This window comes from Delphinus delphis, chromosome 8, assembly GCF_949987515.2.
Source record: "Delphinus delphis chromosome 8, mDelDel1.2, whole genome shotgun sequence".
NCBI lineage: Eukaryota > Metazoa > Chordata > Mammalia > Artiodactyla > Delphinidae > Delphinus > Delphinus delphis.
The window spans coordinates 54,489,157-54,514,636 of record NC_082690.1 but is presented as its reverse complement, the minus strand read 5'-3'; the positions used below and the strand labels follow the sequence as shown (position 1 = coordinate 54,514,636).

Here is a 25,480-nt window from a genome sequence, read left to right as displayed (position 1 = left end):
TTGAGAACTTGGTCTGAGAAGCTCCCGAGGAGAGGAGGGAGCGCAGGTCGTGGGTGTCAACAGACAAGGGTTTGGGTCCTGGCTCTGTCCTTGTCAGCTCTGTGAAGTTTCCTTATCTGTAAAATGGGAATAATCATGCCAAGTATATAGGGCTGATGTGAGGATAAAGACAATGCAGATGCTGGGTAAAGAGTAGCAGAAACGATTACATCATTTCCTAATATGATTCTCCTAATGAGGATAGAAAGGCAGATCCTTCTTGACTCCCTCCTGAAAAGGGAGAGGCCACGTGGGCCCAGCAAATCAGTGCCTGACCCCATTTATTATGTGCCAGTGTTTGCACTCGTGTTTGATACCAGGGAGACCACAGTCAGGGACGGGCTCCAGGTCCCATGGCTGGTGAGTGACCGAGTCTGGATTTGACTCTCACCATTGCAACGTGCCAACATATGATGTGTGGTCCTCTTAGCAAGTCCAGCCCTTCTTAGGGCTTTGGACTCCCCGTCCCCTCTGGGGTCTCTCCTGCCCTCTGCCACCACAATTAGGGCTTCTTGGTCACCTCAGTTAGCTCCCAAGACATCTTCTTCTTCCTGGAGGCCCTGGGAGGCAGTGTATGTTTGAGTCTGGGACGGCTTCTCTGACTGGGGGTTGCCAGGAGACACTGTCCTAGGTTTTGGAACATTTTGCTCCTTCCTCTAGACTCAGGAGCCCACTGTATGATCTCTACCTGGGCTGCTAGGTCAGCACACAATTCAGGTTCCTTTCAGAGTCAGAAATACAGGGGTCCCACAGGGGTAGCAGTAAACCAAGGTTTCTCATATTTTAGTTATGAAATATACTTCAGAGGCCTGTTTCTATATTTGAATCCACCCCTTAGGGGCGCCAGTTGTCCCTGAAACACTGCCAGGTACTCTGAAGCTAGAATGCTGGTTCCCTCTAAGTGGTGCTGGGCCTGGTGGGGCATTTGGGCACATTTTCGGACTCTTCCATTAGTTACTGGTTAAGGTTGACAAGTAGGTAAGAAGCCCCAAGAGGAGAGCAGACGATGCAGGACATATGATGCCAACCCGCACATGTGGATTAAGGTAATGAAAGGCCCTCTGGGGCCCTGTGTGGTAGAAAAGGGCTCAAGTCTAGGAATCAGGCCAGGAGTCCAGCCTCAACTCTGTGACCGACTTTTTTCTGTGTGACCTTGGGCCAGTGCCTTTCCCTCTCTGAGTCTCAATTTCTTCCCCTGTGAAACAGCAGGGCTGTTGTGAGGATTGAAGACACCTCAGTAAATTACCTAGCGGAGCGCTGGGCATATAGAAGGTACTGAGTTAATGGCTGCAGTTATTTCCATTAAATGACAGCAGATGATCGCGGTCATTCTCAGAGGAAGTAGAGACATGTGTGTCTCCCCCTTCTCCCCAAACAAATTCTAAAGCCTTGAAAATCAAGATTTATAATGATGGTGCTGAGACGACTTGAGCTGTGAATGGCCTGGTTAAAATAAGGTTGCCTTCCCAGGGGTAATCAAACACAATTGCAGGAGCAAAAACAGTGTGGCAGACAATTGCCATGAAAAATCAGAGGCGTTGGAGGCTGAAGCTGTGCTCTTTGCAGAGAGGGCAGGGGAAGATGTGGGGTCTGCACCGCCAACAGTGATGGGGGCCCTCCCCCCAAGGTGGTACCACCAAGCCAGCCGCCCCCCTCACCTCCTGGAGGGCCCCCAGTGAAGAGGATCTACACCTCTGCTGCAAAATGAATAAAATTGAATTAAGCAGCTCACTGGGGAACCACCTAATGCCTCCTGTGCTCAGCAGTGGCGGCAATGAGATTACTTTACATCTTTCTTTCTTAAAAAAAGTTCCCAGTTGTATTAAAAATGAGCTCCATTATGGGGAGGTGCACCCGGCTAACATTCTAATTCCACATGCCGCCACTGTGGGTGGCCATTTATTTTGGGAGGACTCGGAGATGCGGCCGCCTGACTGGATTGTCATTCATCTCAGGCTAGGAGAGGGACCAGTTAGTGCCTGGGAAACTTTTGGTCCAGTTTACACGGCAGAGAGGAAATCCTAATAGCACTAATTACTGCCATTTATTGAGCACCTGGGGTCTTCCAGCGCTGGGCTAGGTGCTTCAAATGTATCATCTGGTTTCTGCAGAGGAATCTGAGGCTCAGAGGAGCTGCTCAGGGCTACACATGTGGCCCAGGCAGGGATACACCCTGGTCACTTAGCTCACTGCCTCAGCTCACTGCCTCAGATGTGTATGAAGGGCTCCTGGAGAATTCACACAGGGGGCTCAGTGAGGCCACGGATGGTGTCCCACAGAGAACAAAGAAAGCTAGGCCTTCTCTGGGGAGCCCGTGGAAGGCTGTTTCCCACATTAGATAGTTGCTTGAGTTCTTGACTGTTGAGGAACACAGGAAACCTTGTTGTCTGGGCTCTAGTTGTGTGACATTGAATAAGTAACCTACTGTTTCTGTATCTGTTGTGAGAATGACACTATGAGACAGGGTGCCTATTTCTAGTCATTACTGCTGCCCAGCTGTGTGAATCAGGAAAAATTCCTTTTCTCTCTGGACCTTGGTTATCCCATGCATGAGTCAGGGGCTGAAGTGAACTTTCTTTGTGAGAAAGGGCGGGGGGCTCAGGACAGCGCTGGCCGTGTTGCATGAGGATGCTTCTGTGGCTTTTAGGAGTCAGGGGCATGTGGCTCAGTCCTGTGGTACCCTGCAGCTCAGCAAGTCTCCATGGAGCACCTGTGGTCTGCAAGGCACTGTGCTGAAAGCCAGGTCTGGGTCCTCTGTTTTCACTCTCCCCATTGCCTTCCTTTCTGAAGTTGGAGGGAAAAGAAGCTGGGCAATCTGGCCCCGGGGCAGAGGCCACACTATAGAGACATGGGAGTCAGGCAGAAAAAGGGCTGGTTCAGGGCATCCACACACTGAGAAGTGCTCTGAGATGCCACACTGTAGATGCCAACCCCCTGGCAGTGACAGCTACGGTGGGGTCGTTCTGCTGTCTTAGGAAGGATAACTCTGCCTGGAAGGAGAATGTGGCTTAGGTTCCAAAGAGCTAAACTGACTCTTGGTACATGTTAGCAACAGTAGTAACAATAACAGTAATAAGAATAACAATAAAAGGACAACTAGAATAGGTATTACTGACCACTTATTATGTGCCAGACTCTGTATAGGGCACTCTGTGTATTATTTCTAATCCTTGTAGCCACTTGTAAATTGGTTTGATCTCCCCCATTTTACGGATAATGAAATTGAGGCTTTACGAGATTGCGGATCTGCCCAAATTCACAGGGAATAACAGAAGCCGGAAGCCTGACTAACATCAAAGCCAGTGATCCTTTCAATAGCACAACTGAAAAGATACACGAGCCTCTTGTTGTGGGTTAGTCGCTTAACTTACTTTCCCCTTTGCAGATGAAGAAACTGAAGCCCAGGAACACCTTCTCCCCGGGACGGTTTCAAGAAGAGTCCGGTTCTCAGATGCCTCCTCCTTCTTTCCCCCCAGGATCCAACCACCCCCAGGGGCTGAGACCTGCTGGAGGCCTTGCTCACCCGAAGCCGGCGCCCGAAGACGGTGACCTGGCCGCGAGCCTGCTCCTTGCGCTGCCGCCACTCCACCAGGTTGAGGCCGTTGTCGATGGGCAGCGTGACGTTCCGCTTGCCCACGGTGGGGTTGACGGTCCCGGCCAGCAGGTGGGGCTCCGTCTGCAGGGCCACCTCCATGCCGTTGGCCAACAGCAGCCGCAGGGAGCCGTCGGCCCCGATGTAGTAGCTGTTGCGGACCTGGTCTGAGGGAGACAAGAGGGATGGACTCTGCTCAGGAGGGTGGAGGACGGAGGGAGGTGTGTGTACAGCAGAGGCAGTGGTGTGGTGTTTAAATGTGTTTATGTTTCTGACTACAGAAACAAAACACTGTCATTGAAGAAAACCAGGAAAATACATGGAGGTCCATGAGTTCAATATCCAAAGGAAACCACTGTAAATATTTTGGTATATTCCTAGATTTTAGGGTATTTCTGAATACATGTACAGTTAAAAATGGTTACTTACGGAGGTTTTTCACTGATCATTGTATTATATCGTTGAATATCTCCATAAATGTTTTTCTTAATGACTGCATGTTATTCCATTGCCTGGAAATACCAGAATTTATTTAACCAGCCCTCAAAGAGATATTCTGATTATTTCCAGCTATGCATAATTACAGGTAACACTGCAGATAAATACATTCTAAACATTATGCTAAGTGAAAGAAGGCAGACTCGAAAGGCCAGATATTGTACGCATCAGTACATGTATATGAAATGCCCAGGACAGGCCAACTCACAGAGACAGAAAGTAGATTAGTGAGGGAAAGGGAGAACGGGGTGTGGTTGCTAATGGGTACGGGGTTTCTTTTGGGGGCTGATAAAAAAATTTCTGGAATTAGTGGTAATGGTTGTACAACTTTGTAGATATGCTAAAAACTGCTGAATTATACTCTTTAATAGGGTGGATGTTATAGTATGTGAATTATATCTTTCTTAAAAATATACATTTTGGATAAATCAATGTCTTCATTTGGGGTTATTTAATCAAGACAGACTCCTAAATGTAGGATTACTAGAGCACAGGGTTGAACATTTTTAAGCCTCTCCCACTAGGGTAATAACACTCTTTGCAACAAGGTGAAAAATACGTACAATATGTGTATCAGTGACAGAATGCCAAATATATATATATATATATGTTTTAAATTGCTGTTATATATACATATATGTGTGTATATGTCATATATGTGTATATGACAATGATTTAAAAACAGGCTTGAGTTTGAAATTTTAAATCTGATTAAAACGTTTTGGTTAGGATCTTTTAGCTAACAGAACCTTCTGGAGAAAAAGTAAATTTCAGCTGTAAAATGCACACTGTGTTCTTTTCTAAACACGGAAACATTTGCGTTTGCGCCGCAGTCACCTGCCTCTTGCCCTTCCTTGCTGTTGCTTCTCCTGCACTGCCCCTATGCTTAGTAAGTGCTAGCCCAAGCCCTTCCTTCAAGACTCTGCTTAAACGTCATCTCTTCCCAGAAGCTTCCCTTGTTCCTCTGGTTGGAACAAATGCCTCCCCCTCCCTTAGCCTCTTTATTGGTCTCATTAGTGGTCCTGCAGCTGAGGGGTAGGGGGGTTCACCACTCTGTGAGTGAATGAATTCTCAAATACCTAAGTGCCTACCGTGAAAGGCACTATTGCAGAGATTAAGAGCGTGGGCTCTGGAGCCAGGCTGCCTGGGTTCAAGTCCCAGCTCTGCTGCTCTCTTCCTGCAAGACCTTGGGCAAATTCCTTAAGCTCTCATGCCTCTGTTTCTTCATCTGTACACTGGGGATACTAACTGTACTGTTACCTCACAGGATTAAGCAGGAAGATGAATATGAAGAGCTGAGAGCAGTACTGCACATCTAGTGCGAGTTACGTAAATGTTAGCTATTACTAGTTGTGTGTGCCTGGCGCTGTGCTGGTCACTGTCACATCTATCTCTAGTCATCTCTCCTCTATCTTCACCGCCCCATTTCACACGCCTGTCAGAGTGAACTTTTCTAGTACCGATCGTGGTCCTTCAATAGGTCCCCCTTACTTTTAGATCAGTGCTTAACAGAATGTTTTCTAGAGCGTATTTGTCTGGGTCCAAATACCCTACTAGTTGGGTGACTTTGGATAAGCTACTTAACCTCTCAATGCCTATTATCTTCATCTGGAAAATGGAGATATTAATAATATCTCAGAAGGTTGTTGTGAGGATTAAAAAGGATGATGAATGTAAAACACTAAAAATATACTTCATACTAAGTGCTCAAAATATTAGTTATCATTATTATTATTGCATGTGCTCAGTAAATATTTGCTGGATGGAACTAGATATATACTAGGCTATGTCAAGCAATAAGGATGTGGTTTTTGTAGGTAACCCTCACTGAATCTTCCCTGCTAGGATGGCATCAGATCAGCCTCTCTCTCTCCCACACCCCTGCCCCCATCTTTCTCCCTTTCTCTCTCGCGCACGCAGAATTCTACAATCTGCCTCAAACTTGCTATGCATCATTCACTGACAATCTGTATTTTACTTCCTTTGAACAGTGAAAAGGCCGGTGTCAATTTATCTTCTGAAGCTGCTCCTTGCTGAATCTACATAATGTCCATTAATGGTGACTTTGGATGGAGCAGCATCTGTCGAGGCCCATCTCAAACGATCCCCGTTTAATGGGAGCTGTGACTTCCCAAGGCTGTTGTTCATTAGTAGCTACTTCTTATTGCTTCCCATAGTTCAGACGTAAGATGAAACCAAAAGAGCTTTTCACGAAGACGCTACTGAGGTGGCTGCAAAACTGAGGATCTGAGCCTGGTACGAAAGGAGAGCTTGGCACAGGTCCCAAAGGAGAAAAAGAGGTACCACGTTTCCTGGATACTGAGACGTACTTTTCCTTTTCACGTTTTAGTGTTTCTGAAATTGGAATGTGTCTTAAGCCCTTGTATGGATTTTGAGCAGTGTCTCTCCCCACCCCCCCACCTGAAAAGTTGTTATTAAATCGATGGTACATTTTAAAACTGAGGAGGTGTGGCACTTCTGAATTTAAAAAGTTGTCTAAATATTGGAAGGCCTGCATTACCTTTTGAGAAAAATGCTGAAAGCCGGCTTAGACGTATGGAGCAGAGGAGACAATTCTTAACCACAGGGAAGAAAACAGGCTTGAAGGATACGATGTCTGCATGTCATCAGCTGCACTGCTGTTCTTGGTCAGGCAGAACCCTGGCTGGTTTGGAACTGGTACCTTTTCTTACCAATAACCCAGCCAGAGCATAAACACCTACGGTCTGTCTCAACCCATCGCTAAAGGTGCTTGGTGGGGAAGGAATTCCAGGGCTTGATTTCTCTTTCTTTGACTGAGAACTGCTATTGTCCTTTGAGCTTTGGTAAAGGCACAGGACCACATTTGGGAAGAAAAATGGTTGTGAAAATATATGGTTATTTTCTTCCGGTGAATCAAAATGCCTGTTAATTAATTAATCCAACAAGTACTTTCTAAGCAATACTATGTGCCTGGCCCATGCTGGTCACTCTATGTATATTGTCTAAAGAAACTGTCTGAGAGGAGATTGGTTCAAGATGGTGGAGTAGAAGGACGTGTTCTCACTCCCTCTTGCGAGAGCACTGGAATCACAACTAACTGCTGAACAATCATCGACAGGAAGACACTGGAACTCACCAAAAAAGATACACTACATCCAAAGACAAAGGAGAAGCCGCAATGAGACAGTAGGAGGGATGCAAACACAATAAAATCAAATCCCATAACTGCTGGGTGGGTGATTCACAAACTGGGGAATAATTATACCACAGAAGGCCACCCACTGGAGTGAAGGTTCTGAGCCCCACATCAGGCTTCCCAACCTGGGTGTCCAGCAACGGGAGGAGGAATTCCTAGAGAATCAGACTTTGAAGGCTAGCGGGATTTGATTGCAGGACTTTGACAGGACTGGTGGAAAGAGACACTCCACTCTTGGAGGACACACACAAAGTAGTGTGTGCATCGGGACCCAGGGGAAGGAGCAGTGACCCCACAGGAGACTGAACCAGACCTACCTGCTAGTGTTGGAGGGTCTCCTGCAGAGGCGGGGGGTGGCTGTGTCTCATCGTGAGTACAAGGACACTGGCAGCAGAAGTTCTGGGAAGTACTCCTTGGTGTGAGTCCTCCCAGAGTCCGCCACTGGTCCCACCAAAGAACCCAGGTAGGCTCCAGTGTTGGGTTGCCTCAAGCCAAACAACCAACAGGGAGGGAACCCAGCCCCACCCCTAAGCAGTCAAGCGATTAAAGTTTTACTGAGCTCTGCCCACCAGAGCAACAGTCAGTTCTACCCACCACCAGTCCCTCCCATCAGGAAACTTGCACAAGCCTCTTGGACAGCCTCATCCACCAGAGGGCAGACAGCAGAAGCAAGAACTACAATCCTGCAGCCTGTGGAATAAAAACCACATTCACAGAAAGATAGACAAGATGAAAAGGCAAAGGGCTATGTACCAGATGAAGGAACAAGATAAAACCCCAGAAAAACAACTAAATGAAGTGGAGATAGGCGACCTTCCAGAAAACAAATTCAGAATAATGATAGTGAAGATGATCCAGGACCTCAGAAAAAGAATGGAGGCATAGATCGAGAAGATGCAAGGAATGTTTAACAAAGACCTAGAAGATTAAAGAACAAACAAACAGAGATGAACAATACAATAACTGAAATGAAAAATACACTACAAGGAATCAATAGCAGAATAACTGAGGCAGAAAAATGGATAAGTGACCTGGAAGAGAGAATGGTGGAATGAACTGCTGCAGAAAAGAATAAGGAAAAAAGAATGAAAAGAAATGAAGACAGCCTAAGAGACCTCTGCGACAACATTAAATGCAACAACATTCACATTATAGGGGTCCCAGAAGGAGGAGAGAGAGAAAGGACCTGAGATAATATTTGAAGAGACTATAGTCGAAAACATCCCTGACATGGGAAAGGAAATAGATGCCCAAGTCCAGGAAGCGCAGAGAGTCCCATACAGGATAAACCCAAAGAGAAACATGCCGAGACACACAGTAATCAAACTGGCAAAAATTAAGGACAAAGAAAAATTGTTGACAGGAGCAAGGGAAAAATGACAAATAACATAAAAGGGAACTCCCATAAGGTTAACAGCTGATTTCTCAGCAGAAACTCTACAAGCCAGAAGGGAGTGGCATGACATATTTAAAGTGATGAAAGGCAAAAACCTACAACCAAGATTACTCTACCCAGCAAGGATCTCATTCAGATTCGACGGAGAAACCAAAAGTTTTACAGACAAGCAAAAGCTAAAAGAATTCAGCACCACCAAACCAGCTCTACAACAAATGCTAAAGGAACTTCTCTAAGTGGGAAACACAAGAGAAGAAAAGGACCTACAAAAACAAACGAAAACAATTAAGAAAACGGTAATAGGAACATACATATCGATAATTACCTTAAACGTGAATGGATTAAATGCTCCAACCAAAAGACACAAGCTCGCTGAATGGATACAAAAACAAGACCCATAAATATGCTGTCTACAAGAGACCCACTTCAGACCTAGGAACACATACAGACTGAAAGTGAGGGGATGGAAAAAGATATTCCATGCAAATGGAAATCAAAAGAAAGATGGAATAGCAATACTCATATCAGATAAAATAGACTTTAAAATAAAGAATGTTACAAGAGACAAGGAAGGACACTACATAATGATCAAGGGATCAATCCAAGAAGATATAACAATTATAAATATATATGCACCCAACATAGGAGCATCTCAATACATAAGGCAACTGCTAACAGCTCTAAAAGGGGAACTCGACAGTAACACAATAATACTGGGAGACTTTAACACCTCACTTACACCAATGGACAGATCATCCAAACAGAAAATTAATAAGGAAACACAAGCTTTAAATGATGCAATAGACCAGATAGATTTAATTGATATTTATAGGACATTCCATCCAAAAACAGCAGATTACACTTTCTTCTCAAGTGTGCACGGAACATTCTCCAGGATAGATCACATCTTGGGTCACAAATCAAGCCTTGGTAAATTTAAGAAAATTGAAATCATATCAAGCATCTTCTCTGACCACAATGCTATGAGATTAGAAATCAATTAAAGGGGAAAAAACCCATAAAAAACAAAAGCACATGGAGGCTAAACAATACGTTACTAAATAACCAAGAGATCACTGAAGAAATCAAAAAAATACCTAGAGACAAATGAAAATGAAAACACGACAATCAAAAACCTATGTGAGGGCTTCCCTGGTGGCGCAGTGGTTGAGAGTCCGCCTGCCGATGCAGGGGACGCAGGTTTGTTCCCCGGTCCGGGAAGATCCCACATGCCGCGGAGCGGCTGGGCCCGTGAGCCATGGCCGCTGAGCCTGCGCGTCCGGAGACTGTGCTCCGCAACGGGAGAGGCCACAACAGTGAGAGGCCCGCGTATCACAAAAAAAAAAAAAAAAAAAAAAACCTATGTGATGAGGCAAAAGCAGTTCTAAGAGGAAAGTTTATAGCAATAAATCCTACCTCAAGAAACAACAAACATCTCAAATAAACAATCTAACCTTACACCTAAAGGAACTAGAGAAAGAAGAACAAACAAAACCCAAAATTAGTAGAAGGAAAGAAATCATAGAGATCACAGCAGAAATAAATGAAATAGAAACAAAGAAAACAATAGCAAAGATCAATAAAACTAAAAGCTGATTCTTTGAGAAGATAATCAAAATTGATTAACCATTAGCCAGACTCATCAAGAAAAACAGGGAGAGGACTCAAATCTATAAAATTAGAAATGAAAAAGGAGAAGTTACAGCAGACACCGCAGAAATACAAAGCATCCTAAGAGACTACTACAAGCAACTCTATGCCAATAAAATGGACAACCTGGAAGAAATGGAGAAATTCTTAGAAAGGTATAACCTTCCAAGACTGAACCAGGAAGAAATAGAAAACATGAACAGACAAATCACAAGTAATGAAATTGAAACTGTGATTAAAAATCTTCCAACAAACAAAAGTCCAGGACCAGACGGCTTCACAGGTGAATTCTATCAAACATTTAGAGAAGAGCTACCCATCCTTCTCAAACTCTTCCAAAAAACTGCAGAGGAAGGATCACTCCCAAACTCATTCTATGAGGCCACCATCAACCTGATACCAAACCAGACAGAGATACTACAAAAAAAGAAAATTACAGACCAATATCACTCATGAATATAGATGCAAAAATCCCCAACAAAATACTAGCAAACAGAATCCAACAGCACGTTAAAAGGATCATACACCATGATCAAGTGGGATTTATCCCAGGGATGCAAGGATTCTTCAATATACGCAAATCAGTCAATGTGATACACCATGTTAACAAATTGAAGAAGTAAAACCATATGATCATCTAAGTAGATGCAGAAAAAGCTTTCGACAAAATTCAACACCCATTTATGATAAAAACTCTCCAGAAAGTGGGCATAAAGGGAAACTACCTCAACATAATAAAGGCCATATACGACAAACCCACAGCAAACATCATTCTCAATGATGAAAAACTGAAAGCATTTCCTCTAAGATCAGGAACAAGACAAGTATGTCCACTCTCACCACTATTATTCAACATAGTTTTGGAAGTCCTAGCCACAGCAATCAGAGAAGAAAAAGAAATAAAAGGAATACAAACTGGAAAAAAAGAAGTAAAACTGTCACTGTTTGCAGATGACATGATACTATACATAGAGAATCCTAAAGATGCCACCAGAAAACTACTAGAGCTAGTCAGTGAATTTGGTAAAGTTGCAGGATAAAAAATTAATGCACAGACATCTCTTGCATTCTTATACACTATGATGAAAAATCTGAAAGAGAAATGAAAGAAACACTCCCATTTACCATTGCAACAAAAATAATAAAATACCTAGGAATAAACCTACCTAGGGAGACAAAAGACCTGTATGCAGAAAACGATAAGACACTGATGAAAGAAATTAAAGGTGATACAAACAGATGGAGAGATATGCCACGTTCTTGGATTGGAAGAATGAACATTGTGAAAATGACTACACTACCCAAAGCAATCTACAGATTCAATGCAATTCCTATCAAATTACCAATGGCATTTTTTATAGAACTAGAACAAAAAAATCTCAAAATTTGTATGGAGACACAAAAGACCCCAAATAGCCAAAGCGGTCTTGAGGGAAAAAACTGGAGCCGAAGGAATCAGGCTCCCTGACTTCAGACTATACTACAAAGCTACAGTCATCAAGACAATATGGTACTGGCACAAAAACAGAATTACAGATCAGTGCAACAAGATAGAAAGCCCAGAGATAAACCCATGCACCTATATGGTCAACTAATCTATGACAAAGCAGGCAAGGACATATAATGGAGAAAAGACAGTCTCCTCAATAAGTGGTGCTGAGAAAACTGGACAGCTACATGTAAAAGAATGAAATTAGAACACTCCCTAACACCATACACAAAAGTAAACTCAAAATGGATTAGAGACCTAAATGTAAGACTGGACACTATAAAACTCTTAGAGGAAAAAAAAGGAAGAACACTCTTTAACATAAATCACAGCAAGATCTTTTTTGATCTGCCTCCTAGAGTAATGGAGATAAAAACAAAAATAAACAAAGGTGACCTAATGAAACTTAAAAGCTTTTGCATAGCAAAGGAAACTATAAACAAGACGAAAGGACAACCCTCAGAATGAGAGAAATTATTTGCAAGTGAATCAACAGACAAAGGATTAATCTCCAAAACATATAAACAGCCCATGCAGCTCAATATTAAAAAAACAAACAACCCAATCCAAAAATGGGCAGAAGACCTAAATAGACATTTCTCCAAAGAAGACATACAGATGGCCAAGAAGCACATGAAAATCTGCTCAACATCACTAATTATTAGAGAAATGCAAATCTAAACTACAATGAGATACCACCTCACACCAGTTAGAATGGGCATCATCAGAAAATCTACAAACAACAAATGCTGGAGAGGGTGTGGACAAAAGAGAACCCTCTTGCACTGTTGGTGGGAATCTAAATTGATACAGCCACTATGGAGAACAGTATGGAAGTTCCTTAAAAAACTAAAAATAGAATTACCATATGACCCAGCAATCCCACTACTGGGCATATACCCAGAGAAAACCATAACTCAAAAAGACACATGCCCCCAATGTTCGTTGAAGCACTATTTACAATAGCCAGGACATGGGAGCAACCTAAATGCCCATCGACTGTCAAATGGATAAAGATGTGGTACATATGTACAATGGAATATTACTCAGCCATAAAAAAGGAACAAAATTGGGTCATTTGTAGAGACGTGGATGGATCTAGAGACTGTCATACAGAGTGAAATAAGTCAGAAAGAGAAAAACAAATATCATATATTAACACATATATGTGGAACATAGAAAAATGGTACAGATGAACTAGTCTGCAGGCAGAAATAGAGACACAGATGTAGAGAACAAACGTATGGATACCAAGGGGGAAAAGTGGCGGGCGGGGGTAGGGGTGGTGGTGTGATGAATTGGGAGATTGGGATTGACATGTCTACACTAATATGTATAAAGTGGATAACTAATAAGAACCTGTTGTATAAAAAAATAAAATAAAATTCAAAAAAAATTGGAAATTGAAAGAGTAAAAAAAAATAAAAGAAAGAAATTGTCTGAGCAAACCTAGGAAGCAGGAATTGTAATTCAGCCCCATTACCCAGACCCAGAAACTGAGGATCGGAGAAGAGTGACTCCACCCAATTCACACAGGTTGGAGCTGGTATAGCAGGCACAGGGGTCCCAGTGTGTCTGCCCTAGAACTGCTGCTCTTTGCACTGCCCTGCACCATTCAATGTGGCTTCAACTTGCTTTCTTTTCCCAGAGTACAAACTTGAGGGCCATGGTGATGGGGTGGCAGAGTTAGGACTAGAATTTGGGACTCTGAATCCCAGGCCAAGGCTGTTTTTACTACTTTGTGTCAAAGCTTTTGGGAGTATGGAAAGCTATCTGGAGGCTGGGAAAAAACATCAAGCAAGGCTTTCCCTAGTGATGGCTTCTTTTTTCTCATGCTTACTAAGTCCAACAAAGCTGCAAGGTCCATTCTGGGTCACCAGGGACCATGAGAACAACTGAGGCAGACAGTTCACAGCGAGGTTTCATCCTCGTGATTTATCTGAAGCTAAAAGCTCAACTTATATCAGGGATTATTTGATGGACACAGAGAAGGGGCTCTTCTTTATAGAATCCTAGGAGAGTAACAAAGCGCTCTCACCTGAGATTCAGGGAGGCCTTCTCCACGCCCAAATCCCTTTCATAATTAGGTGTAATTATTCTTGTCCCTTGTCCTCATCTGCACCAGAGTGAGAGTCAGTCTTTAATCCGGGAGCCATTAGAATGGCAGGATAGCGAGGTCACCTGGATTAGCAGCTAATGGATTCTCTACCCTTTGTTCTGCTGATAATGGAATGAGACAATGAAATATTACTCTGAAGCTTGAGGGAGAGAATTTACAGGGCTCAGCCTGGTGTGTTTTGCAAATTAGGTGGCAACACAGAGAGAAACCAGTTGTTATGCTTTTCTGTTCTTGGGCAGCTGCAGTAGCAGCTTGTTTCTTGTGTCATCCTCTTTCAAAGGGGTCTCCCCACCCCATGGTCTCCAAGACCCCAACCCCCCACCTGGCTCACCTTGCAGCAGTGTGTAGAAGGCACCTGAGGCAGACAGGTTGGTGGTTATGGTGACATCGTCCTTGCTGGATGTCTCTACCCGCACATGCACTGAGCTGTCTGTATCACTTCGGAAACTGCTCACCTGGCCAGTAGGGAAGGTCACATTGGTCAGGCGCCCAAAGCTGTCGTACCTGAAATCCAAGGGGTGGCTCTGAGTAACAGAAATATAATTGTGCCATTGCTGGAACTTGGCAAGTTCTACCTTATGCCATGGTTTTGCATGTTCTGCTTTTCTTTCTGGTCAGATACATTTCCACGTCTCCTGCATCTCCTTGGACACCACTCCACCCGCTGATATTCAACTGTAGGCAAACAACTTACCTCTCTGAATCTTGCTTTCCTAATTCCGTAGAGTGGAGATGATAACCCCTGCCCTACCCACCACCCAGGATTCCTGTGAGCAAGATGTGGAAGTGCCCTGTCACTATGTCACCCACGAAGGGTGAGATGATGGTGCCCATGTGAGACCCAGAGTCTTAGAGCTGGGTGACTCCCAGAGGCGAGCAGTCAAACTGCTTGCTTGAATACTGGCTCAACCGCCGCCCGCACCCCCCTCCCCGCCCCCAGGAACTGTAGGTTTCTTCTGAGCAGCACTGGAGATAACCCTAACCCTAATCCAGGAAGCTACAGATCCTGGGAAAAGGGGACTTTGAATTCCAACCAGGATTCTGCTGCCACATAAGCAGGCTAGACAGATGGGCTCTAGCAACCCCTTCACATCTAGGTTTCTTCACATCTGGCACCAAGCAGCTATGTATCTGTGGCGCTCAACACTCACAGCTTCACTCTGGGGTGGTCTTTCTGACGCATCCTAATTGAATCTTAATTCTCCTTCCCATTCTCCTGATGAGACTAAACGAAATACCTGAAATTATTCACCACCTACACTATGGCGTTCATACTGTTCAGGTATCGTGCTAGTCGCACAATGCTCAGGCATTCTTTCATTTAATCTTCACAACTAGTCTAAAAGGTACATATTAGCTCCTTTTTGGAGGAGGCTCAGAAAAGTGAGGTCACCTGCTCCAGGTCACACAGCTAAGTGTGGTAGAGTCGAAATTCAAACTCAGCTCTGTCTGCTTCCAAGCCACCGCTTGATGCTCCGTCTTCAGGGAGCATTTCCGTACTGTCTATTTGCAAGTGTCCATCACGTGTGCTCTCTTACCTGCTGCAGAGTAACTGGGAGAGAGCGGGGAGCGGGCTACTGACATTTCCTAATTACGGGAGGCTGACGTGTAAAAAGGTAGGTTTTAAAGAGCCTTTTTGCCCTTGCGTGCGAATGGGGAAAAAGTTCTTCGTCCAGACGCCAGTATTTCTGACTTCTACTCAGGCTCGAGCTTATAGCGTGGGTTCAGCTGTATACGTCTCCCTCATGTACTCTGGGTCTCCCACTGGGCTTTTTTTCCTGCTTGGCTTTTAATACTGGGGTAAAGCTGTCCTCTTGGCCCCTGAGGGTTTTAATCATGGTGAAATGAAAGGCCTGAAAGTTCAAGTCCATCCTTGCTCTTCTTGTGATGCCTTCGGCTGGGCCTGGCTTCCTGATGGGACGCTGGGGTCCCACAGCTTCTATGGTTTCAGGTGAGACTTGGTAGGTGAGACTAGGCAGGCCTCTGCTGAACAGTTTTCTGTTCAAGGTCAGATTTGAATGCTGCAAGGATTCTGCCATCTGCCAACTCTGTCCCTCTGGCTGGTACTGATCACGGCACGCTTTACACCAAATGGTAATAGTCCCTGGTGCGGAGGAGGTGTTGGTGAAGGTCTTTGGAATGAATTGCTCAAGTCCTTGACCTGAGACCGACTCTGGGGGAAGGGCCAAGGGGCTCTGGGAGAGTTGCATCTTTGGTGCTGAGGCCTGAGGAAGGGGAACGGAAGCCCTTTCCAAGATGGCGAGAAAAGCCAGGGTCTCGACCACATACGTCAGACCTGAGCTCGGTGGGGCAAGGCTGTGGAGCTGTATTAGTCCTTTGGGTTCTCTTAGAGGCAGTTAAGGGGTTTGGAAACCTGTTTCCTGTCATGATTTCTCATTTTTCTTCCTTTGTACTGAATCAGGTTGTTATAAGGAAAGGTCAGTCTGGCTTAACGGAGGGTGGTGGCGTGACTTGACCTGGACTGGAGGGAAAGGTACAGAGTGCCCCTCAGAGCCAGGTGAGGGAGTGACTCTGAGAGACTGCTGCAGGAAGGAGGGAGCGTCTTGGGGTAAAGATCTGGAATGTCTGTCCTGAGGCCTCTCTCACCTGGAGAAGCTCACAGCTCTGCTCCCTTTAACTCTGGGAGAGGCTGGTGTCCTTCTTAACCCATCATGGCTGCTGGAAATTTGAACAGGAAGGAATTTCACAAAAATGTTTACAGTGGCTATCTCTGGGAGGGAGAATTACAGGTGATTTTAGTTGCTTATTTATATGCATTTTATACTCCCAAGATTTTTTTATAATTAACATGGATTATTTTCATAATCAGAAGAGTGCTGTGACAAACCAAGTAATGCCTCATAAGCATGGCCACCTTGCGGAAGAGGACTTTTAAAATTACTGGCATTTATAGAAGCAGCTCATTTATAGGACATCTGCCAATATCAACCTCTAGGCCTTTTCAGTAAAATATTACTAGGGCATCCCAAATTTCTGAGCCAAAAATCAAGACCCCCCCGCCCCCCAAACTGGCTCTGCCCTGGTCACCTTAACTGTATCTGTGGTCTGTGAGTAAGCTGAGTGCTGTCAGATCCCAAGTCATCTTTGACATCAACTGCAAGATCCAGTTCAGTCCAACAGTTTCATGGGATGAGTATGCTGTTCTAGTCTGGTTCTTTGAACACCTGTGATCCATGTACACACTCTTTATTAATCTCATTTCCTGACCTAACTGGATAAAAAAGATTTATTATACCACGCAAGATACTTAAAATGGAGTTTTGGAGTCTTACAAATAAGACTGAATAGATTATTAATTAGGGCTCAGATGTCGGCTCGATACTACTTCTATCAAGGGCTTGCTCATAAAGCCCTCCCTGGTCTCCCCAGCTCTTCTCCCAGTTATACTCTGGCACAGCTCTATCACAGAACGTGTCCCCTGCATCATAAGAGCTGACGCACAGCCTGTCTCTTACTTTGGCCTCAGAGTGCCTGAGTCAGGACAGGGTCGTGGAGTCAGACAGCTAGACTGGGGATCTCGAGTCCACCACCCTGGAGGTCTGGCCGCTAGTTTGCCTCAGCTTCCCCGGCATGGGGACTGGTAGAGAGAAGACGGGCAGGGAGTGTTGGCTGAACGAATAAACAAATGCATGACTGGACGTGTGAGGCCTCTTTCCTGCTCTGCGGGAGAAGACAGACTGTCATTCATTCACACGCTACCCCTTGCAGGACCTGACAGAGGCTTGACACACAGTAGGTCCCTGATAAACATCTGCTGAATGCACAAATAGGGAAACAAGCACCTTCACTAAACGATACTTGAGCAATCTCCGTAGGCATCTCCCCAGAGTTTTAGTCTCCAAGATAGAAAGAGGCTTTACATGAAGGCAGACAATCGTAATTATTATTGAAGGTGGCCTGTAACACATAATTAAATTGAGCCTGAAGACGATACAATGAAAAGGCCCCCTGCTTTCAAGATCTGCTTTTATTTTATATGAGATGGCCAAAAACAGTAATTTCCATTCCTCACATTTTCCATTAGAAGGACTGAATGTCTTAATTAAATGAACGTCCAACAGAACAGCCAATTTATAGAATTTTCTTGTCCCTTATTCATTCATTTCAGCACTTCCTGGAGCTTGAGAAATGCCACTGGATCTCTCTGCCGCCTGATCAATACCTGTGATTATGCCATCAGAACGCTGCTGCTTCTGCCTCTGCGGGGAGGAGCTGGAGCTGCCCATCCTCTGGACCTTGACCTCTGCCCTGTGGCCCCCTTGGAGGGGCCCTTTCTCTTCCTGCTACAGAGCTGCTAAGGGAAAGGATGTTGGTGCTCCCCAACAGGGTGTCGGGGACAGGTCTCTGTCTGTGCTCCCTGGATTACAAGTGGCTGCCTCAAACCCTGGCCCCATGAGGGACAACTTCTAGACAATGGCTTAGATAAGTCTGTTGCAGCTTTACTTAAATTACTGGCTAATTTTCTTCCTTTCCGTTGGAGAGGAACAGAAGGAACATGTTGGTGTGGGAAGGTCCTTGGAGCCAGGTGGTCTAGGCTTTGAATCCAGGCTCTACACTTGCTAGCAATGCAACCCTAGAGGGTGGGCACTCAGTTCTGTTTTTCTGCTAACCATCCAACTCCTATCACAAATGATGCTATTTCAGGTAGGTTATATAACATAACCTTGTGTGCTTCTGTTTTCTCCTCTATAAAATGAGGGTAATAATACCTGTCTCAGAGAGATACTTGAAGATGAAACACGGTAACATATTTAAATGCAAATTCCTTCCAGGGCCTGCAAGGACCCCATGAGACTGCCCTCACCAGACTATCAACTCCCTGAAGGAAGGGACTTTGTTCAGTCACTGGTGTATCCCCAGAATTTAGGAGAGTGCCCAGCATACAGTAGATGCTCAATAATGTGAATGAGTGTTGGTTGAATGATCTGCTCTTTCCTGCCTCTTTCTGATTTCACCTTGAACCTTATTCCTTCCTACTTCCTCTGTTCCATTACATTTGCTTCTGTTCTCCAAACACACTGAGTTCAAACCAGGCTTGGGGTGCTCACACTGGCTGTTCCCTTTGCTGGGAATGATCTTCCCTCCAATCTTGGTAGGGCTAGTTCCTTTTATGACTCATGTTTTAGTTCAAAAGTTATTATTCCAGCAAGGCCTTCCCTGATCACCCTTTCTGACGGGTCCTCCCATCTTTACCACATTATTTTATTTTACTGTTTTCACTTATCATCTTGTTTATTTGTTTACTTGACTGTTGTCTCTCTTTTCCCACTAGAATATAAGCTCCATGAGGACAGGGACCTTGTTTGTATTCTTAGTGCCTAAAGCAGGACCCAGCATATAAAAGGTACTCAATACATAATTCCTGGATGAATGAATGAATAAATGAATAAATAAATAAATAGTAGACGTTATTGTTGTTTTTTCAAGACCTGGGATGAGAATAACTAAGAACTCCATCCCTATTACCTCTCACTTTCCATATGAGGAAGCGAAAATTCATTAATATTCATAGAGTACATTTTAGGTACTGAGCACTGTGCTCACAACCATTTTTTTTTTTTTTTTTTGTGGTACGCGGGCCTCTCACTGTTGTGGCCTCTCCCGTTGCGGAGCACAGGCTCCGGACGCACAGGCTCAGCGGCCATGGCTCACGGGCCCAGCCACTCCGCGGCATGTGGGATCCTCCAGGACCGGGGCATGAACCCGTGTCCCCTGCATCGGCAGGTGGACTCTCAACCACTGCGCCACCAGGGAGGCCCTCACAACCAATCTTGAAAGTGGGCATTATTATCATCATTTCACAACTGGTGAAGCTGAGGCTTGGAAAGGATAAGTCACTTGAGTGAGTTCACACAGCTAACAGAGGAACGTAGATTCTGTCAGGTCTGTCTGACCTTAAAGTCTGTGTTCTTTCATCAAGCTTCCCATAAAGATGGTGCCATTTCAGATCAAAACCTTTCTGTTCAACTATGTTAAAGAAAAAATTGGGTTTGGAAATCTCAAGTTGGGTCAAGAAGGCTGACAGTTTTCTCTCCAGATGCTTTGCCTGGCTACCATTACAGCTGACTTTGCAGTGATGCTGAGCCCCATCTGGGGGTATGATGGAGACGGCCAGGTGATTGGCTTTTTACTAGTGCCTTTCACTGACTTTTCTTCACTCATTTTCCCAAAGGATCTTTGGAGCACGAGGAAAGAACACACATAAAAGATTCATAGAGTGGCTGTGAACTTGGCTCTCAGAAGAGAACCACTAAAGGGTATCTTCACATACACTGCAAAGCTTTCTTCTTCACACTCAATACTTCACATCTCGAGCCATTTTGCTATGCGTGGCTGGTGAGGAAAATGCCACATTGCCTCTCTGATACTAAACTTTTGCTGATCAGGGACTTTTTAGTTGAAAATAAAGATTTGATTTTTACGACTTTCATCTATGATTGTTTCAAACAACACCATCACCAACAAGAGGAAATGGAGGAAATGGCCACTGTAACCTCTGTGAATAACTAGAGTTCACAGCCCATGCACACCAACGGTTCCCTTGACCCCAGGTCACTGTAAGAGATTGGCATCACTAAACCATTTGCAGCTGCTCCAAAACCGCAGCAGAACCAGGCTACTTGTTGCCTTCTGCAATAAAAATTTGTCCTTCCTGCCCATTTCCCATAGAATTAAGTCCCAACAATGAATTGTAGTCTTCAGGATTTCTAAGATCTGGTCCACCCTATCACTTCAGGTCTTAGCTCTCACTGATGTTATATCTGAGGCCATGCATCTGGTGGTAAGTGCTTAGGATTCAGGTAGATCTGACATTGAACCCTGGCTCTGCCACTTATGTGTACAATGTCACAGAGCCAGTCAATGTCTGTGCTGTTTATTCTCTGTTCCCTCCTCAGATCCATTCTCTGCCCTTCTCTGTGCTCAGAGGGGCTGACTCCTGCAGACTGCATCCCTGGGGCCCCTTGATAGCTTGCTTCTGGTTGGGTTCAGTCAATGGCAGGAAATGGCAAGAGACTGGAGGTCAAAAGGAGGAGTTTTCCCTACTCTCCATGTCCTTTGGTGTCATATTTCTAACAGTGGGTGCATCCACCCACAATTACAGCTTCTACCAGATGCCTTCTCCTTCATGGTTACAGCTTCCACTGGGCTTTAGTAAGTAACAATATAGTATTCCTTCCCTGCCTTGCCCTTCACCCTGAGGGTTGGTAATAGTTGTTCACTGTTTTTAGTGCCTGGATGCTTCACTGTCCTTTCTCGGTTCCCTTATCCCTGCCTATACCTCTAATAACACTTCTTCATTGGAAAGGTATTTTTGCTGGATATAGAATGCTAGGTTGACAGATTTTTTCTTTCAGCATTTCTGTTTTCTAGTTTGTATGGTTTCTGATGAGAAGTCTGCTGTGATTCTTTTCTTTGCTCCTCTGTAAAAAATGCCTTTTGGGGGGCTGCTTTCAAGATTTTCTCTTTTTCTTTTGTACTCAGCAGTTTGAATATGATATGCATAGATCTATGTGTGTATAGTGTGTGTGTGTGTTTATTCTGCTTGGTGTTTTCTGGGATTTGGGGTCTGTGGTTTGATACAGATAATTCTCGACCATTATTTCCTCAAATGGTTCTTCTGCCTTGTTCTTTCTCTCTTCTTCTGGAATTCCAATTACATGTATATTAGAGCAGTTGATGTTCTCCAGTTCTTGGTGCCCTTTTCTGTATTTTTTTCATTCTTTTTTTCTTTGTGTTTTAGTTTGGATAATTTCTATTGACCTATCTACTTTCCTCGGCTGTGTCAAGTTTACTGATAAGCCCATCAAAGGCAGTCTTCACTTCTGTAACTGTGTTTTTCATTTCTAGCATTTCCAGTCAATTCTCTCTTTTAGTTTTCATTTCTCTGCTTCAATTATCCACCTGATCTTGCATGCCGTTCACCTTTTCCATTCGCACCTTTAACATAATTTTTGGTTACTTTAAATTCCTGAAAGACAGTTTCAACATCTGTGTCATATCTGAGTGTGGTTTTGATGATTACTTTGTCTACTGGGAGTGTATTGCTTTTTCTTGCCTTTTTGTATGTTCAGTTGAAAGTGTGACATCTTGTGTAACACAGTAGACAATGAGGTAATAGATTTGGGGTATGAGTATGAGTTTCCTTCTGCTCAAACTTTAGTGAGAGAGTTTAAGTTAATTTAGGTAGGATTTGGGCTGGCTTTGAAATTTGTTACTTCTACGCTTAACCTTAGTGCATCACAGGCGTTACATTCCTCCAGCAATACCTTGAGTTTAGGATGTGAAACTGGTTTGCCAGAGGGTTTTCTTTCAATGTGTCTATTCTATTCTCAGTTTCAGGTCCCCTCTTTGTGCCGGGCCTTAGAAAGGGTCTCTTTTTAGGCTCTTATATCTCTTTCCCAGTAGTAGGCTGCTTTTCATTGTTATGTTTAGCTTTTTAGCTAGTGGTGGTGGCTGGTGAGCTTGAGAGAATTCTCTTTTGTTCTGATTAAGCCTCAATCTTATATTTGCACGTGTCCCTGAGTCTCAGGGGTGTGGCCTCTTCAATGCTCCTGCCCCTTTCAGGCTGTCCGTCTGGGCCCATTACATATTCCTGCTCCTCTTCCAGCAGTAGTTGGAAATTGTTTTCTTCCTTCATTCAGCTGCTATGGTTTTCCACCAGTACCTAAGTAGAATAGTGTGTGTTGCCCTCCTCTCCACAGATTAAGCCTTTTATTCCATGTGGGAGATCAGGTGAGAGGGGTCTGGGTGGAGCAGGCAGAAATTTGTGCCCCTCCCTCAGCAGCTGCTGTACCCCTCCCCCAAGTCTACCACAAGGGATATTTTCTTACATCTTTCCCTAGTCTTTTCTGTGAGTACCGAGCGGGGTTTGTGGAGAAAAGTTCCGGAGGATGTGGACTCTCCCAATTTCTGCAATCTCCAAGGGCTTCATACTCTCTTGCCAGTACACACTGAGCCTTTATAGATTCACCAAGCTGAACTTTTCCTTCCAGGGACTGGTTGCACCTACCAGGTTAAGTTAGCGCTCACATCTTGTCTGCGATGTGACACTCTGTCTCTCCTTGGATTGGGCCACTTGGTTGCCCTGTGACTTCAGAGAAGGAGTTCAAGGAAAACTCATGAATTTGCCATTTGTTTGGCTTACTTTCATTGTAAGGTTGGGAACAATGCTCTCTCTAGCTCTTACATCCTCAAGCAGAAACTGGAAGCCAAGTCTCTTCATTGGAACCATTTGAACTGAATTCAATTTCCCGCTGGGAGCACTGATAGTGCTGGAGCTGCGATGTAAACCTAGTATTTTTCTCGCTACCGCATATTTTTTTCTTTCCTTCATTATCCCCCTTCTCTCCTGAATGTGAATTTCATTCATAAAATAGTTACTGAGCATCTACTAGGTGGCAAGCCCCAAGCTTGTACAGAGATACATTACTTAGGATCTCAGAGTGGTTAGCTCGAGCATAAGGATGACAGGGGCTGTCACAGGGCACCATGGGATGCCAGAGCCACTTGCCCCTATGAAACTTACTCATGCCTAACCAGCAAGACAATTTTGGAACCCGCCTCAGCTATTCAGGCCATTTTCTTAGTCACCAAATGTCATCTGCCCAGGAGCCCAAGCCTGAAATTAATGATGCCACACGCTGGAGATGAAGAAGGCATTACAGACCCCTTTGAGGTTTCCTACCAGCAGACCTGTGGGCTGAGGGAAGAAAAGTAACCTTGATTCCGCAGAATTATAAACTCTTAAGTCAAGTTGTTCTAAAGTGTGGGGTGTTTATGTTAGATGTATTAATCTGTTGAGAGGATCGATAAAGCCAACTTGAAACTTGTTTCAGTAATAGCCCATGTAACAGGGAAGCCTGGGCTGATTTTTTAAAAAAGAATATTAGAGCATTTGGGTTTGGAATCCATTAAGCTGCCTCATGGAGCTAAAAGTGGGAAATTCACTGGAGCAATGTGCATCGGCAAAATCTGTCCAAATCTGTGCTGAGAATTACCATAATGATAATAATATCAGACCGTTACTTCTTGGGAGCATCATAGTTTGCAAAGTATTTTCACTTTCAGTATTTATTTAGTTTTTTGATCCCCATAATGGCCCTGAAATGGAGTAGATCAGGTGTTATTTCTGTTTGGTTGAGACTTGGGTCTGGAAGCCAGTCTGCCCCTGAATCACATGGCAAACATCCAGTGAAAATAGGTATCTGGTATCCTTGTTATGTTCACAACCTTTGACCCACTCTGCATGTCTTTTTCCAGCCCATTTTTGATATTCTTAAGGATCTAACCCCTTTCCTAGTTCATACCTTGATCCCTCAGACTTGACACTTGATTCTGCTCTTCTGGTCTGCCCTCTAATTTCTACCTACTTCAATTACAATTTTCGTCTGCTCCTTTGATTAGGTGACTCACAGCTGCTCTGAGGCCTTGGGTACCTTCCATGCCCAAACATCATCTCTGCAATTACTTGTACTGCCACTAATATTGCTTGAAATACTAATATTAATACTGCTTGAAATAATAACAACAACAGCAACAGCTATCAGTTGAGTACTTATGATGAGTCAGACACTGAGTTTTCTATGTTTTATCTCATTGAAATTTTGAACCTTAGACTAGCCCTATGAAAAAGGTACTATTTTAATCCCTACCATATAGTTAAGTTGCAAAGAATTTAGGTGAACCCAGTTAGTGTAATTGAAAGAACATGGACTTGTGCTTTGGCTCTGCTATGCGCTCACTGTGTGATTTTAGGCTAGTTACCTAATCTCTCTGTGCCTCAGTTTGTTCATCTGTAAAAAATGGAATTGATAATTCCTACCATCTGAGGTTGCTGTGAAGATTAAATGGGAAAGAGCCTGGCACACAGTAGGATCTCAAAAAAAAGTGAATTTCACTTTTTTCTTTTAGGGCTTTTATCTTCTACTCCTGAGTATAGCTATCAAGTGGATACTTTGGAATTCTTCATAAAACATCAAATATGGCCGTATATTTCATCAAGGAAGACAGGGAGGGAGGAATAGGATGCTTTCTGGTAGAGATGTAGGAAATGGTTTTCAGTTTCAGGGCTGGTTGAGAGTAATGGCTACAGTGATGTGTAAGCGTTCAGTTTGGGACTTCAGGGCATGACCTTGGGAACTAATTGAGTGTACCCACTTGCTCAGACAAAGAAACCCCTGTATTGGCTAAATAACGAATTAGAGATCTCCATTGGGCAATGGGGGGAAAATTGAATTATTTAACGTATTTCCATTTCAATTAGTTAATCAAGATAATTGCTGTTTTCCTGGATCTTTGTCTTTTCTTTGTAATTTACAAGGCCCTTGTTTGGAGAAAGGAATTTAGCCCGTGAACTCTGTATAAGCTGCTGTGACTTGTTTTGTGTGTGCAAATTATATTTAAAAATCGATTACAGCTCCCTTTGCTTTGGATTCTGGGATTGTGAGAAACTGATGCTTGATCAAGCTTGAGAAAAACCTACAGCTCAAGCATTCGGG

At 44.0% G+C, this 25,480-nt stretch overlaps 1 protein-coding gene across 1 annotated transcript in view; it reads right to left on the bottom strand.

Annotated features, from left to right (window-relative positions):
- The window catches only part of TENM4 (teneurin transmembrane protein 4), a 385,173-nt gene that overhangs the window by 12,546 nt on the left and 347,147 nt on the right, over positions 1 to 25,480 (bottom strand). The window contains exons 25-26 of the mRNA XM_060017248.1: positions 14,293 to 14,465; positions 3,563 to 3,798 (exon numbers count right to left, since the gene is read on the bottom strand). Of these exons, the coding sequence (XP_059873231.1) occupies positions 3,563 to 3,798; positions 14,293 to 14,465 (409 nt within the window). The remainder of the gene's footprint in view (positions 1 to 3,562; positions 3,799 to 14,292; positions 14,466 to 25,480) is intronic.